The sequence below is a fragment of the Mesoplodon mirus genome (genome assembly GCF_964341445.2).
Source record: "Mesoplodon mirus genome assembly, contig: HAP1_SCAFFOLD_1201, whole genome shotgun sequence".
NCBI lineage: Eukaryota > Metazoa > Chordata > Mammalia > Artiodactyla > Ziphiidae > Mesoplodon > Mesoplodon mirus.
In genome coordinates this window covers 19893-37338 of record NW_028294876.1, presented here as the reverse complement: position 1 = coordinate 37338, position 17446 = coordinate 19893, and the positions used below count along the sequence as shown (strand labels likewise).

General features: G+C 39.2%; 1 protein-coding gene across 1 annotated transcript; it reads left to right on the top strand.

Annotated features, from left to right (window-relative positions):
• Positions 1-1365: 1365 nt before the first annotated feature.
• LOC309797901 (late histone H2B.L4-like) lies at positions 1366-2495 on the top strand (the record flags this gene model as incomplete). Its single annotated transcript, XM_082646284.1, has 1 exon — positions 1366-2495. The coding sequence occupies one exon, from the start codon at positions 1366-1368 to the stop codon at positions 1888-1890; it is 525 nt and encodes a 174-aa protein (XP_082502410.1). The 3' UTR covers positions 1891-2495.
• Between the last annotated feature and the right edge of the window lie 14951 nt (positions 2496-17446).

Genomic DNA, 17446 nt, shown 5'->3' with positions numbered 1-17446 from the left:
TTCCTACATAATACGATATGTATTATATTTAGGTCCTTAATCCATTTTGAGTTTATTTTTGTGATTGCTGTTGGAGAATTTTCTAATTTCATTTTATTACATCTAGCTATCCAGTTTTCCCAGCACCATTTATTGAAGAGACTGTCTTTTCTCCATTATATATTCTTGCCTTTTTTATTGTAGATTAATTGACCGTAAGTTCATGGGTTTATTTCTGGGCTCTCTCTTCTATTCCACTAATCTATGCGTCTGTTTTAGTGCCAGTACTATACTGATTGATTACTGTAGTTTTCTGGTATAGTCTGAAGTCAGGGAACCATATTCCTCCAGCTCTGGTCTTCTTTCTTAAGATTGTTTTGGCTATTCGGGACCTTTTGTGTTTCCACACACATTTAAAAACTTTTTGTATAGTTCTGTGAAAAATGCCCCGGTATTTTCATAGGGATTACATTGAATCTGTCGATTGCCTTGGATAGTACAGTCATTTTAACAATATTAATTCTTCCAACCAATAAACATGGAATATCTTTCCCTCTGTGATGTCTTCAATTCCTTTCATCAGTGTCTTATAGTTTTCCAAGTACAGGTCTTTTACTAACTTAAGTACATTTATTCTTAGGTATTTTATTGATTATTTTTCTCTCACACTGGCAGTTTCTCAGTACTCAGAGTAACCAGTTTTGTTAAAATAACAGCTCACATTTATTCATCAATTCCAGTATGTGTGGTATTTTGGGGACCTAATTAATGTTAAAAGAATTTAAAATTTACTAAATGTTAAATAATTTTAGTGTTTATGTGTAAGTATTCCCATTTCTGTTTGTGTTCTGTCTTTGCAGAAAGTGGTTTTGTCATTCTCTTCATTCTGATCACTGGAGGTTTTGATAAGAATTGGAGGTAATAGCTGGTGAATTATGTCCCATGATTTTGAGGAGCACTCTGCAGACCATGTCAGAGAGTTCCTGCTCAGGCCATGGAGGCTCAGCCATGGAAAGGTAAGATTCTGTGTGGGAGTAAAATGGCTGCCAAGTGGCCAAAGTCATTCTGATGGAGGCAACGACTTCAGTTAGGGAGGTCAGACTCGTTCAGGAAGCTCAAACTGAGTTTTATTCAATGTAGGTGGCTTAGGTGACAACTTCTCAGAGTTCTCATGCATAAATAGTAGGCATAAATCAGCTGAGGTGAACTTTGCCTACGTGGGGCATAGTTCAAAGATTTTCTGGTAGAGGTCACGGAAAGTTTAAAGGTCACCAGATTTCCACTGTGATTGGTTGACTGGAGGCCAAGCAGGGGGCCATCCAATCACACGTGACATGGGGTGCCTTAGTGACAGGCCTCCCTGCTTTGCATTTTATCCAATCAGATATGAACATTGCCCGTGACATCAGAGAAGGCAGGGAGTATAAACGGGGCCAGCGGCACTCAACTGCCGCACTGTCCTTCCCTCTGAGCTGTGGGGGAGACGGTTCTGACATGTCTGAGCCTTCGCCTGAGACGTCTGAAGAAAGCCTGGCCACCAAGGAAGCAGAGCCCTCCAAAGCCGAGCCAAAGAACCCGAAGCAGAAGACACCGAAGTGCCGCGGCTACCGCAGCCGCCGCCGCTCTGATGGCTTCGACAGCTTTGCCGCCTATTTCCCCAGGGTGCTGAAGCAGGCCCACGAGGGCCTGAGCCTCTCAGAGGAGGCCGTGGACGTCATGGATTCGTTCGTTAAGGATATGTTTGAGCGAATCGCCAACGAGGCGGCGCACCTGGTCTGCTCCAGCAAGCGCTCCACCCTCAGCTCTGGAGAGATCCAGACCTCCGTGCGCCTGCTGCTGCCTGGGGAGCTGGGCAAGCATGCCATGTCCAAAGCCAGCAAGGCCGTCATCAGATACACCACTGGCAAATGAGCTGCCTCCGGACCATCTGAGCATCTCAAACCAAAGGCTCTTTTCAGAGCCACTCATTTGGCGGGAAAAGACCTGTAGCTCTGAAGAGTCCGATCCACTCTGGGTTTTCGCCCTGTGCCATGAGGGAAATACCATAAACCTCATCCACTCTGCTTGAGTATATGTCTTTAGTGCCATTCGTTCCACAGAGAATCACGAACTAGTCTTAGCCAAAATGCACCTTGTCACTTTCCTAAATGGTCATTTCTACTTGTGGTTTCTCTGTTCACCCATTTTAGGGATTTTTATGGTCAAAATTCTTTCCATACAAGATTCACTGACCATTTTTATTGTCATTCTCCCAGCTGTATATAGCAGTATCATCCAGAGATTTTTATGTGGGATATAGTAACTGAAAGAGTGAAGTAGTGGACATGAAAATCTCACTTACACGTTCATACGCCTTTAACATATCTCAAATCTGAATTCAGTTAAGTACATAAAATAGGACCCAAACGCAGTGTAAAACTAAATAATCTAATTTTCTAGAATCAAGCACCATACCTCGTGAAATTAGTATTCTACATAATTCAGATTTCTCTGATTTTATTTTTTTATGCCTAAAACTTTTCGGTTTTTATCCAGAAATCTTGACTGAACTGTAATTCTGCATGGATGATGAGATCATCCAATGACAGCAGCTGTAGCCACAGTCTGAGGAGCAGCAGCTTATGAGGGACTGGGAGCCCGTGAGCCAGAGCAATTGGCCCAGAGTGTGGTGGGGCGTCCAGAGCTGAACAAATAACAGCCTTCCTGTGATACTCAGCCGGGAGAGTGAGCGGGAAGGAGGTGTGATAGTTTCCCTGTGGTTTTCCCTTCAAGTACTTGCTTTTAATCATGGTGATTTAAGTACACACAACCAGATCTGGTAGTGGGACATGTCTCTATCTCCTTGCATGAAAATAAGAGGGGGAAGTTCAGCAGTTAAGAGAACTAAGATGACTCCTTCCTCTACCTCAAGTAATTTGAATGTTAATGCTTCTAATAATATTTATTGAATTTAATATCCATTGTGCTTTCTTCTTGGTGCATTGCCTTTTCTTCTAATCTTTTTCTAAAAATATGTTGCTGAATTTCAAGGATTTGTTGATTTTCCTAGTCCATTTTTCAAAAAATTGATTTCTAATTTCCTACATCATTGGAGAGAGAGAATGCACTCTATGATTTCAATCCTTTGTAATTTACTATGGTTTTCATTAGAAATTAATATTTCAGTATATTAAAATCTATTCATTCTGCACTTTTAAAATAAGCAACAACGATATGCTGTACAGCACAGGGAAATATAGAAATTATTTAATAATAACTTTAAACAGTATAATATATAAATATTTTGAATCACTTGTTATAAACCTGAACTAATATAATATTGTAACTCACCTATACTTTAAGAAAAAATATAAAAATTAAAAAGAAATTTTAAGTACCCCTGGATTAGGATGTACAAACCTGTGAAGGATGTCACTCTCAGCCAAAGAGAGAAAAGCTAGATAAACTGCAAAATTCCAACCTTTTCTTGAACCCAGTTTTAGTGCTTTCTCTATGTCAGGCTTTATAGATTTCTATGAGATCTAACTTATTTTCCTATGAATTTCACTTCCCAATTTATTCTCATCCTCGTGTGAGCGTGTTATGGAACTTTCAGAATTATTTTATGTGTGATATGCAATAGAAATTGTGGAGGAGCAGTTATATACATCAACTACCCCTATTATACATTATCAACATATCCCAGTTTAAGCATACATTTAAATATATAAATGGGAACTGATAATAGCTTACAGAAGTGGCAAAACAAAGTTTTCACAAACATTTCACTTTTCTAAATCCCTGGTTGTTGAAATTATTTGAAATATCCCTACAGATGTATCAATCAATTCTTTCCTAGCAGAGAATCTTTAAAATACAAACTTTCATGACATGCAATTTTATATCCATTGAAGAGTGTCAAGTGAGAGCAGCTCAAGCTCCTGTCTCCACTGGGGGTCTGGCAGCCTGTGAGCTACAGCCATTGGCCCCAAATGTTGTCCAGTGACCAGGGCTGAACAGATAATAGCCTTTGTATGATAATCAAACTGGAGATTAAGGGGAAAGGAACTGTGGAACTTTGCTTTTTTTTTTTTTTTTTTTGGTTCCTTACTTATATTTAATCATGGGGATTTAATGACTTAAATCCAGAGCAAGTCATTTCTTCAGCCCCTTGCATCAGTTTAGAGGAGGTTTATCAGCAATAGAAGACCTAATATGTCTCCTTTTACCTCAAGTGGTTTGAATGTTAAGGTTCATATCTGTTCTTTTCCATTGTGTTTTATTTGTGTCCCATGAAGATTTTTATTTGTGTCATTTTTGTATAAGTGTACTGCCAAATTTCAAAGAAGTTGCTGATTTTCTATTTCTTGTTTAAAACAGATTTCTACCTTCCTACGACTGTTGAGAGAGGATGATCTGTGGGATTTCAGTCTTGTGCAGTATATTCTGATTTGCTTTAAAGCCCAGTACTTCCTCATGATTGTGAAGTGTTTCATTTGAACATGTAAAATCAGTTGTAAATAATCATTTTGACTGGGATGTACAAGGTAGTACAGGATGTCTCTCTCAGGCAAACAATGAGACAAAAGCTATATAAGTTGCAAAATTAAAAAATTTCTCGGGCTCATTCTGTGGAGAGACAAAAAACAAAGTATTCTACCTTGGTCACAGCACCACTTGCTGAAGAGCAAAATGGGGGACAGGATAAGACAGTAGAGAGAGTTCACAGAAAATTGCAAGTATGAAGGGGGCCAATATTACCTCCAGCGATCTCTTTGAGATCAGCAGAATTAGGATTTTGGCCAATAAGCCCCCTCATGAAGTTCATTACTTATTATTATTTGGGAAAGATGAAACTTAAAAGGTTTTGAAATAAAGAGAGCTTGCTGCACAGCTTGCCATTAAAATCTACCATGAAATCAGGTGCATACCTTCCTCTGTGTAAGAAATAGAAATTGTTGTACACACTGGAAAAAAAATTTCAGAACTCCAAACTCTTGGTAGAGCCAGGTGCCTTTTCTGAGAAACAAGTGTGGACCACTTTGAAAAGAGTTGACCTCAGAAAATCACTTAATGTCTATCATGCTAATGGTTGCTGCATCAAAATGCCAGTTTTTCTCCATATGAAACAGAGATTCATTACCAAGGTTATTTTTGCATGTTAGTCTCAAAGCTATGGTCTCTGTAAAAAGTATAAGAGCTCTAATACACCAGGACACTGCTATTGTGCTTTGGGTGTTTTGCTTTTGTGAAATCAGAAATGAAATAGGATCATTATTTATACATATTATATAATAGGTAATATGTTTACCTAATATGCATAATAGGTCTGGAGAGTGAAGACTGGGCATGCAAGGGTGAGCAACACATACAAAATTTAGAAAGGTAAGAAGATAAAGGGAATTTTGTGATTTTTCGTTGTTGAAGATGGGAAGGGGGAGTGAGCGATTGTGATTATACACTTCCGTGGGTTCTTGCAGAAAGAAGGGTACCTAGTGAGCAATTGCGATCTAATGGTGTGTGTGGTTTACTGTAAAGACAACCTGAGGAAAAGAGTGTAATGCTTAATCCACAAATTAGAACCATCAACGCGTGGAAAATAGTATTGCTAGGGCAAAAATATCCCATTCAAACTCTTTTCTCCATTACCCATGTTATGGAATTCATTTGAAGTGTGGATCCAAACACAGCAAACGAATAAGTAAACCAAAAAGTTCAAGGGAAAAAAAATCTATCCCAGATTCTAATCTACCCGGAAAAATTTTAATCTTGGAACTGAAGGGTCTACTCTAACTTCTTCAGGTAATCTGTGTCTATTCTTTTCCAGGCTTTACTATTTTTGAAAACAACCTTGGTGATATAGGCCTCGGATGATGGGAGATCCAATCAGAGAAGCTTAAGCACCACTCGCCTCTGAGTCAGCCAATGAGAGGCCAGCAACGGTGAGCTACAGCCATTGGTCCGGAATTCAAGCTGGTTTTCCGGGCTGAAGAAGTCAGTGCCTTCCTGGATGTTTAGCCTTGGTAAAAACTGACGGTATTAGGTTTGATTATTTGCCTGCTCTTTGCTTCTTTGCTTGATTGGTTGTATGTTTCTAATGGTGGTGTTTACCTGGGGCTGATATACAAAATGCCAGAGGTCCCTTTACTTGAAAGACACGTACATAATGTCTCACACTTCTGGAGGCCGGAAGTCCAAATCAAGATGTCAGCTGGTTTGGTTCCTCAGACTGCTGAGAAGGAAGCCTCTGTTCCAGGACTCTGTCCTTGGCTTGTGAAGATGGCAGAGAAACCCCTCTATCTGTTCACAGTTTTCTCCCTATATGACGGTCTCTGTGTCCATACTTCCCCTTTTATATGGATACAGGTCATTTTGTATTAAGGATCATCCTAATGGAGGCAGTTTAACTTGATTTCCCAGGAGAGATCCTATCTCTGTATACAATCACATGTCAGGTATTTGGGTTTAGCACATCAACATAGGAATTTAGGGAGAGAGTATTCAACCCACAGAAGACATGAATTTTGAGTTATAGGTGAGCATATCTCTTGACTCTTCAATTATATTAAGAGAACACTGGTTCTCTTCACCTATAAATACTGGTTTGATGTTTACGATGTGGTATAGTTACAGTTTTTGAACTCTTCCAACACATGTAAGCATAGATTATTGATGGAAAATCTTACTTAAACAGATATTTTTGATGAATGAATGCATTCAAAACCCTGAGAAATCTGGAAAAAATGTAATGTTTTCATAATTGTGTATCATTTAGCGATCACTGCATTGCAAATTACTTCAACACTTAGTGGATTAAAGCAGCAATTATTTATTATTTCTCATGTATCTATGGGTCAGCTGAATGCTTCTGCTGACCTGGGTGGTATTTCTCAGGATTTTCGTGTAGCCCTTCTCTCTTTATTCATCGTCCCTGGTAGAGTTCATATCACATCACTTCCAAATTAGCAATGCATAGATAGGACTTTTCTCTGTGTGCTAAAATTGATGTTTCATTTTAAGTAACGTTTTGTAGATACTTAGATTAAAAATAGAAAGAGAGGGCTTCCCTGGCAGTGCAGTGGTTGAGAGTCCACCTGCCGATGCAGGGGTGACGGGTTCGTGCCCCGGTCCGGGAAGATCCCACATGCTGTGGAGTGGCTGGGCCCGGAGCCATGGCCACTGAGCCTGCGTGTCCAGAGCCTGTGCTCCACAACGAGAGAGGCCAAAACAGTGAGAGGCCCGCACACCGCAAAAAAAAAAAAAAAAAAAAAAAAAAATAGAGAACATTCGTGACTGCTTAAGGGAAAATAAGGTGAACCCTCTCATGTAATTTTCCTCAACTATTTGAACAGTGAATAGTTTTATTTATTTTAAAAATGTTCCTGACTTTCCACCTAGGTGAAGGGGGAAGAAACTCTTTCATTGTAGTCCCTATAAATGCATTGTGATTTGCTGAACAATGTTTGTTCAGTTTTGTTTGGTATTCCTTTTTTGCTTTTGAAAGAAATTGTAAATTTCCCTATTGATTAGGATGCTAAAACCTGAAAAGGATGTCACTCAGCTAAACAGTGAGACAAAATATGGACAACCTACAGAAATGAGAACTTTTCTTCAGGCCCTGAAAAAAGGGACTGCACCATCCTGGAGAGACAAAACAGCATCTTTTTTAATGTTTTCAGAAACCCACAAACTCAGGATTAAGAATCGGGCAAGGCAGAAAACTAGAGAGAGCTTAACCACTCTGAGTTGTGTGGCTATGAAGGGGGCCATTGCCTGATCGAGGAGGACTGTAAAGGCCTTTTTTCCTTTGGTCCAGTGTATTGATAGAACTCGATTGGGCCAGTACCCCCCAAGAACTGTCCTTGTGGACATCAGACTAAGGATTTATGATAAATGAGCCACCGGAATGGGAATATTATTTATTTATATTCTTGAACATGGTATGAATCTTATGAAAATATTTCAGATAAAGAATTTGACTCTCAAGGAGACCAAGGAAAACTACCACCAAAGTATCCGCAGGTAAATCCCGCAGGTACCTCAGGATGATCTTACACACCTGGAACAAAATTTCGGATGACAAGAGAGCTCTAGGTAAAGCTCAAGGGCGACTGACACACAGGAAATCTAAGAAAGAGGAATAATAGGGTTTAATGTTGAAGAGGCTAAGGCCGAATAAGTACATGTGATTTTTGACTTCAGAAGGTAATTAAGGAGAAAGGGCACCTAGTGAGCAATCATGATCTAACAGTGTGGTTTACTGAAATGATAAACTAAGGGAAAGAGCTTTACTGCTTAAATAATAAAAGATAAACATCAACTCTGAGAAAATAGTATTAGCAGGACAAACATACCCCATTCAAACTTTTTCAACATGACTTGCATCAGGGAAATCATTTAAAAGCAGAATCAAGGACCCAAACACAGCACGGAAATAATTAAAGCAAAATGTTCAAGAAACAGTAACTATCCAAGGTGGAAGAAACTGAAGTTACACTTGTGACTGGTTCAGATTAATCTTATTTGTTTTTTTCCCTCAAGAGTACATTGTCCTGTTTTTGGAAAACGGAAACCTTCATGTCTTGCACCTCGGCATCATGGGGATGCTGGAAGTGTCCAATCAGAGCAGCCCAAGCACCACTCTGGGCCGTCTCAGCCAATGAAAAGCCTGCAGCTCCTGAGGTACAGCCATTGACTCAAAAGTGTGAGGAGGTGTCCTGGGCTGAAGTAATAGGAGTCTTTCCGGCACATGCAGCCTTTGAGATTGAGAGGGGAAAGGGATGTGATTCTTTGCCATTGGGCCAGATGTTACAATGTGACACGGTGTAATCCAGTAACAGCCTTCTTGGGAGATTTGGCCTTTAGAGATTATGGAGTATAGTGGAACGTTTCATTCCCTGTGGTTTGTTTGCTGGCTGGTGTTTAATCATGGTGATTTAATTATATGAATTCAGAGACTGTGCTGGACATGTCTTTTGTTCTTTGCATCAAATATGGCAAGATGTTGATTACTAATATTTCAAGTAAGATTTTTATATCTTCATTTGTAAATGGAGCTCTTCAGAAATTGGAATAGTAAGCTTTCTTCACTGCTTGTATCATTCCGTTACATTTTCTGGTAATAAAAATTAGCTTTTCCTCCTTCATGACTGAAACCATTTTATTGGCAGTAGAATTAGCTGTCCCTTAAATGTCCAAGAGGAAACCTGATCGGAAGCCTAGTCACTGTGGATGAAACCACACTGATGACCCCCATTTTTTCAATTCTTCTAAAGTCCCTTTTTGGTCCAACTTCTGTAATTTATTTCTACATAAATACATTTAAATATGCCTTTGATTGTATTATTGTAGACTCTTGAAAGTAATTTGATTTTCATTTTTAAATATTTCGCCTTTTATTGATTCCATTTTTTCTCCCTATGTTGGTTTCTTAAAGAATAGGGTAATAGGTAATAGTTGTGGCTCATGTGCTCTAGAGAGCTGGCTCAGTAGTTGTGGCACACAGGCTTAGTTGTTCCATGGCACGTGGGATGTTCCTGGACCAGGGCTCGAACCTGTGTCCCCTGCACTGGCAGGCAGATTCTTAACCACTGCTCCATCAGGGAAGCCCTTCTATTGCTTTTTATCTCTTTTTTACTTATTTTCTCTCTGATATTTATTATTTCCTTCCTTCTGCCGACCTTGAGCTTGGTTTGTTTTTTTCTTATTCTTTTAGATGTTGGGGTAGGTCGTTTATTTGAGATTTTTCTTGTGTCTTGAAGTAAGTCGGTATGGCTATAAGCTTCCCTCTTAGAACTGCTTTTGCTGTGCCCCATAGGTTTTGGAAAGATGTATTTTTATTTTCATTTGTCTCCAGGTATTTTCTAACTTCCTCTTTGATTTCCTCACTGACCCATTGGTTTATTACTAGCATATCGTTTAGTCTCCATGTGTTTGTGGTTTTCCCATTTTTCTTTATGTAATCATTTTCTAGTTTCATACAGTGTGGTTAGAAAAAATGCTTGGTACAATTTCTGTCCTCTTAAATTTGTTGAGACTTGGGTTGTGGCACAGCATGTGATCTATCCTGGAGAAAGTTTCATGTGCACTTGAAAAGAATGTGTATTCTGCTGTTTTTGAATGGAATGTCCTGTAGATGTCTATTAAGTGCAACTAGTCTAATGTGTCATTTAAGGCCACTACTTCCTTACTGATTTTTTATCTGGATTATCTGTCTATTGCTGTAAGTGGGGCGTTAAAGTTCCCTAATATTATTGTATTCTTGTCAATTTCTTCCAAGAAATTTTACACAACAGATGAGACACAGCTGGATGGAGAATTGGTGAATTAGAAAACAGATGAAAGAAATTACACAGAATAGCTCATAGTAAGATAAATGAAGTAGAAGATTAAAGAGAGGCCAAGGGACCTAAGAAATGGACTAAGAAGGTATTAAGTGCATTTTGTAGGCATGCCAGAAGTGGTAACCTTGTTAAATTTTAGAATAATAATATTCACAGGGACACGGTTGATAATTATCCAGAATTTAGGAAAGCCTTGATTCCATAGATTCAGGGAGCATACTTGGACACATCATATTAAAGCTACAGAGTTAGCATATAGATCATAATAGCAGACAAAAAGACACATTGTATACAGAGCAATGCAAATACTGTGACAGTAAATCTCCTTTCATCAACAAATGGAAGCCGAAAGTGAGTGGTGAGAGTAAGTAACCATCCACGTAGTGTTGTACTCCTAGCCTAAGTATCATGATAAGACTTTGATAGACTTGAAGATGGACCACTCAGCACACCAAAACAAGGACAGACTTACTGCCAGTCCTTAGCCATAAGCCACTTTAGATGTTACCTCTGCTGCACATAGCTACCTTGTCCAATGTTCTGTACTTCTTGAGTTGGCCCACTTCCAAGGACTGATCAAGGAGGTGGCATAAAGATCTGGCTATGTTGGACCAATGTGAAATGACTTCAACAGGCCTTTAGAACTCAGCATGGGATCAGAAAGTAATTTTGGAGGGTCTGCGTTAGATGTGCACTTCTCCCTCTGCCCACACCTACCTCTCGCATCCCTTTCTTGGGCATTGAGCATGCATAAATATCCTGCACACTAAACACCATATCGATGTTTGTGTCCTTAGAACTTAATTCAGAATAAAAGAGATTGGAGACAACATGAAAAATCATGGTATCAATATTTACACCAACAGATACCATGTGAAAGGAACTTCTAAGGAATGTTTGCCACTTCTGGTATCCCTAGGAGATGTACTTTATACTTTCTTAGTCCATTTGTTAGGTGTCTTGATCTCCATTTAATCCTTTTATTCTCTTTATGAAGTATTCTGTATTATTTTTTAATCTACCTTCTAATTCACATATTCTCTCTCCAGGGGTGTCTTAGCTATTTAAAATTTCTTTACTCTTCTATTCCAGTGTTTATGATTTTCTGTACTAGAAAGCTTATTTGCATCTTTTTTTTTTTTTTTTTTTTTTTTTTTGCGGTACGCGGGCCCCTCACTGCTGCGGCCTCTCCCGTTGTGGAGCACAGGTTCCGGACGCACAGGCCCAGCAGCCATGGCCCACCGGCCCAGCCGCCCTGCGGCATGTGGGATCCTCCCGGACCGGGGCACGAACCTGCGTCCCCCGCATCAGCAGGTGGACTCTCAACCACTGTGCCACCAGGGAAGCCCTATTTGCATCTCTTTGATAATTAGCTATTGATTACTCATGTATTATGTATCTTATCATCTATTTAAATATGTTAATTAACATTTCTTGTACTTTGATGATAAATCTTTACAGGTTTCCATTTTGGTTTATTGTTTATGCTGATGTTGGCATTTTGGAAGGGGGGAAATCTGTGCTTGTTTTGGAGGACTTTAACTGTAGGAATATTTGTAGAAGCCTCAATTAAGGTTAAGCTCCCCTAGAAATAATTAGATTTGTATTTGCCATATATATGAGTTTACAAACAGAAATTAGTTGGGCCATGCTGATATTGTTAATTAGAACACCAAAGCTACATCAGGGCACTCTTTTGATTACAGATTCTCAAGGCAACATTTTATTCCCCAACCATAGTTAGGGACAAAATTAGAATTTTCCTTGGTTCTTTATTTCTTATGAGAAAAAAAGTCCAGTTTTTCACTATGGGTATAGTCAATTAAGCATTTATTTCATTTTTTAAAAAATATTTATTTACTTATTTATTTGGCTGCATCGGGTCTTAGCTGCGGCACACGGGACCTTTTAGTTGGAGCATGTGGAATCTTTAGTTGCAGTATGCGGGATCTTTAGTTGCAGCATGCAAACTCATAGTTGAGGCATGTGGGGTCTAGTTCCTTGACCAGGGATTGAACCCAGGCCCCCTGCGTTGGGAGTGTTGTGTCCTTGCCACCAGGGAAGTCCCAGTCAATTAAGCATTTAGAATTATGTGTATGTCTCAGCTGTCTATTAATTTGAGCCCATTTTCAAGCACACCTGAGTATTTAAAATAATGTTTAACATAATTTTGGGGGCTTCCCTGGTGGCGCAGTGGTTGAGAGTCCGCCTGCTGATGCAGGGGACACGGGTTCGTGCCCCGGTCTGGGAAGATCCCACATGCCGCGGAGCAGCTGGGCCCGTGAGCCATGGCCGCTGAGCCTGCGCGTCCGGAGCCTGTGCTCTGCAACGGGAGAGGCCACGGCAGTGAGAAGCCCGCGTACCGCAAAAAAAAAAAAAAAAAAAAAAAAATATATATATATATATATATATATATATATATATATAATTTTGTATATTACAATTTATAATTGGAGGATTTTCAGTTTTTCTACCCAATACCCAAACAATTTCCAAACAAGAAGTGTAAACGTCCCTTAAAAATATAAACCATACTAAGATCACTCAGTGGTAATCAGCTGATATTTAAGCTACGCTGCAAAGTTCCAGGCAACTTTCACACACATGCCTGGTGCTGCAAGGGACCTCTTTTCTTGTGGGGATGTCCAGCAGGATAGGCTGACCTTTTACATGGTAGCCATGTGTCCTCAAAAAGCAAGACAGAAGGACATTCCCTCTTAAAGCTTAACCCCATAATTGGCATAATATAATTTCCACCATATTCTATTTATTGCTCAAAATAATCACAGCCTTCATCAGCTCAAGAGGAGGGGGAAATGAACAGAACCTCTCATTGGAAGGAGTATCCAGGAATGAGCAACATTCCTGGATCTAATATCCACTAAAACCAAGCTTCTTGAGATCCTTTTGGGTGCCATACACAGGGTATGGCCAAGAAACAAGTGTTTTGTTCATTATACTAAGGTGGTTGTCTATGGATTCGTTTACTCTTTACCTACCACTAGGAGAGGGACACCTATCATTTAGTGGAATCCTATACTCTACACCACAACTTTCACACTAAAGTGGAATGAAGTGTCTAAACATTATAGACACCCTCTCCCACTTGTAGGACCCTGCATGTAGACAAAGAAACACACAGGTAGGCAGCAAGGGGGATGTAAGTAGAGATTTCTTGGTGAAAGGAACTTGGACAGACAGGGTTTCAATATCTAATTTTTCTGACTTAGGGACACAGAGTTCTCCCATATTTCTCGTGGTTCCCTTCTTTCTTGGGTCCTCTAATGCCTGACACTTCAGTTGTAATCTATCCCTCTCAGCTGTGCCTTGAAAAGTACATATCCACAGAGTCATAAATGGGGCAGGTTTGAGGACAAAATTTAGGGAGAGGGAAAAGCATAAGAAGCCCTGGATATATGCCCTTGCATGATGTTGGAGTGTGGTTAAGGGAAACACTTGATTATACTTTTTCACTTGAATTAATTTCCAAATGGAGATTGAGGTAATTGAAGTTTATTCTTTTATATAAAGGTATTTCCTATCAAGCAGGTTGATCAAGAGAAGCATGGTTTCTGTTATCCTCTGATAGACTCACACACTCAAAGGCAAAACCATGCCTAATGGGTCAGACACTGAAGTGAGATTTAGGGAATCACCTAGGTCCTGGTGTCAGTTCTAATTCAGTAAATATGTGACTTTGGGTAACGCCCTTCACCTACCAGAATATGGTAAAGGAATCTGGGTTTTCAGAGGGATAGATTACACAAGCCAGTCCATTTACTTCAACAAGCACAATAACCTTGCATATTATTCCTACTTACAACAAATTTCACTCAGGTGCATGACAAAATACCTGCTCAAGTATCAGATCCACTGAGCTATATGGTTTCTGCTTATCTTCACTTCTCAAAGGCTGATGAATTTCACAATGCCTCTGTGTAGAATATTGCAGTTATTTCTGCAACGTGTTTCAGTTCTCGCTTATGTTTTACAATGAATTCTGTAATACAGATAATGTTGAAAAAAGTTTGAATGGGGTATGCTTGTCCTATTAATACTATTTTCTTAGGGTTGGAACTTATAGTTTGTTATTTAAGCAGTAAAGCCCTTGCTCTAATTCGTATTTTCAGTAGTCAACACCATTAGATCATGATTGCTCTTTAGGTGTCCATTTTCTTCAATTACACTCTGAAGTGAATAATTACATATGCTCATATCTCCTCCAAGGTCTTCAACCTTGAACTCCATTTTCCCTCTCTCCTTCCTAGATGCCATGTGTGTCACTTATCCTTGCGCTTCTGTCTTCACAGCGTATATGGTACAGTTGTAACACTGGTTTACTAATGCCTGTATTTGATTATTGGATTTACTAAATGTAAAACACACCTAGCACAATAAAAATATCCTAGTAGGTTAGATTTCTTAACAGGAATTCTCACATATTATTAATGTGCAAGAAATGTTTAGAAAAACATTTGTATTTCATACGGGCAAACACTGGGATATTGAAGCAGCAACAATGAGCACAATAGGAATTAAATAATTTTGTGAAATACCATTTTATCCTATGGGTCCACAGTTCTCTTTTTGAAAATGCAATGGCTCTGAAATGAGCTTTCTGCTTCCAAAATTATATTCAGGTTCTGTACGACCAACTTGAGGTCCCACACAGAGATATTTACTTGCCATTGATTTGGTGGAAGATTTTCCTGGTCTCCTTGGGAATCATATTCTTTTAAAAAAATTCTTTCATAAGATTCCTCTAATATTCCACAAAATAATAAATAAGATTCCTGAAAATGGGACTCATTTATCCTAAATATTTACTCCAGCGACCAAGGAGAGCTCTGGAGATATAATAGCCCGTCAGAATTCTTCAATCTTGGACTGAAAAACACAGACTTTCACTGCCCATTCTTTAAAAGACACTGCCTCCTTCATACCTGAACTACTCAGGGAAGCTCTCTCTAGTATCTTGCCACGGCACCCCAATTCTTTTTCCTTATCTCACAAGGCTCTGCCAATTTAAAAAAAGTATTTTGTTTAGTCTGTCCTGTAGAGACCTGTCCCTCTTCTGAGGGGCTCAGGAAAAGTTTGATTTTGTAGATTATCAGGAATTTATCTCAGTGTTTGGCTGAGAGTGATATACTTTACAGGTTCTTATATCCTACACAATAGGAAATAATTACAACTTTTTAAAAAGAAGTACAAATGGAATACAAAAATTGAAAAATATGTAGGTGTAAAGCAACATAATACTTTCTAAAAATTGAAAATGACAGAGTATCTTCTCCCTCACAGATAAGAAGAAATAAAATACTAAAATGAAATTACTGAACATTCACATAATTGTGAAAATGACTGTGGCAGGGCCACCTTGTTTCACTTAAGTGGTCACCAGTGTTCTCTTAATAAAATGGAAGAGGCAGGAGATATGTCTATATTTAGCTCAGAATACATATCTCCTATGGGTTGAATTTGTACCTCTAAAATTCATCTATCTATGCTGTAAATACTCGTACTCATATGTGATCATATTTGGAATCTTTACTGGGTAATCAAGTTAAAATATGTTCATTAGAGTAGGTCTTAATCCAAATGAGTTGCATCCATATAAAAAGGGAAAATCAGACATAGATACATACATATAGGGAGGAAAATGTGTGGAGGTGTAGGGAGATTTCAGCTATCCACAAGGCAAGGAGAGGGTCCTAGAATAGATGCCCCTTATGCATTCACACCTTGCATAAGATCCAACTCAGATGTAACCTTGATTTGGACTTAGAGCCTCCAGAAGTATGAGACAATAAATGTATGTTGTTTAAGTGACCCAATCACCAGCATTTTGTACAGAAGCTCTAGAAAACTTATATAATATTTAAATGACCTTGATTAGATTTTTTTTTTTTTTTTTTTTTTTTTTTGCGGTACGTGGGCCTCTCACTGTTGTGGCCTCTCCCGTTGCAGAGCACAGGCTCCGGACGCACAGGCTCAGCGGCCATGGCTCACGGGCCCAGCCGCTCTGCGGCATGTGGGATCTTCCCGGACCGGGGCACGAACCCGTATCCCCTGCCTTGGCAGGCGGACTCTCAACTGCTGCGCCACCAGGGAAGCCCGACCTTGATTAGATTTATAAAACAAAGAAACAAACAGCAGATAAATAATCACACTTGTTACCCTACTGTCACCAAACCTGAACATCCCAGGAAGACTGTTACTGGTTCATTCATGAACACCGCACTATAGAGTGAGTGGCCCAGTGACTGTGGCTACCAGTTTGGGTCCCTCATTGGCTGACCTGGTGTCGAGGTGGACTTGAACCTCTCTGACTGGATGCTCCCACCATCCCCATGATGTTGAGCTACAAGTCATGAAGGTTTTCCACTTCAAAAACAAGAGAATAAGGCCTAGAAAAGAATAGAATTAGATCATCTGAACGAGTTGGAGTAGACTTCTGATTCTAGGCAGCCTGGAATAAGTTGTTTCCTGAACTTTTTGTTGCACTTATTTCTATGCTGTATTGGAGTCCCCTTTTTAAGTGAATCCATAAACACAGTAATGGTGAAAAGGTTTCTGAATGGGCTATACTCTTCCTATCAATACTATCATCCCTGATTTGAGACTTATAACTGTTATTTAAGCAGTGAAGCCATTTCCCTCAGTTTGCCTTTACAATAAACCACAACATTACAAGGTGATTGCTCACTAGGTTCCCGTATTCCCTCAATCAACTGAAGTGAATAATTACTAGTTGTTACTCCCCTTTCCAATCTTCAACATCAGACTTTCCCTTTCCCCTCTCCATCCTAGATTTCCTATGTATCAGTCATCTCTGAGGTCCCAGTTATCACTTCAAAACCAATTATGGTATATTTTGAATATTTTGGGGTTTTTTTTAACTAATGTGTCCATTTAATTTCTGAATTTATAAATGTGAAAGAAACAAAGCTCACTAAAAATATTAATGGATTCTTTTTCTTAAAACGACTTCCTACATAATACGATATGTATTATATTTAGGTCCTTAATCCATTTTGAGTTTATTTTTGTGATTGCTGTTGGAGAATTTTCTAATTTCATTTTATTACATCTAGCTATCCAGTTTTCCCAGCACCATTTATTGAAGAGACTGTCTTTTCTCCATT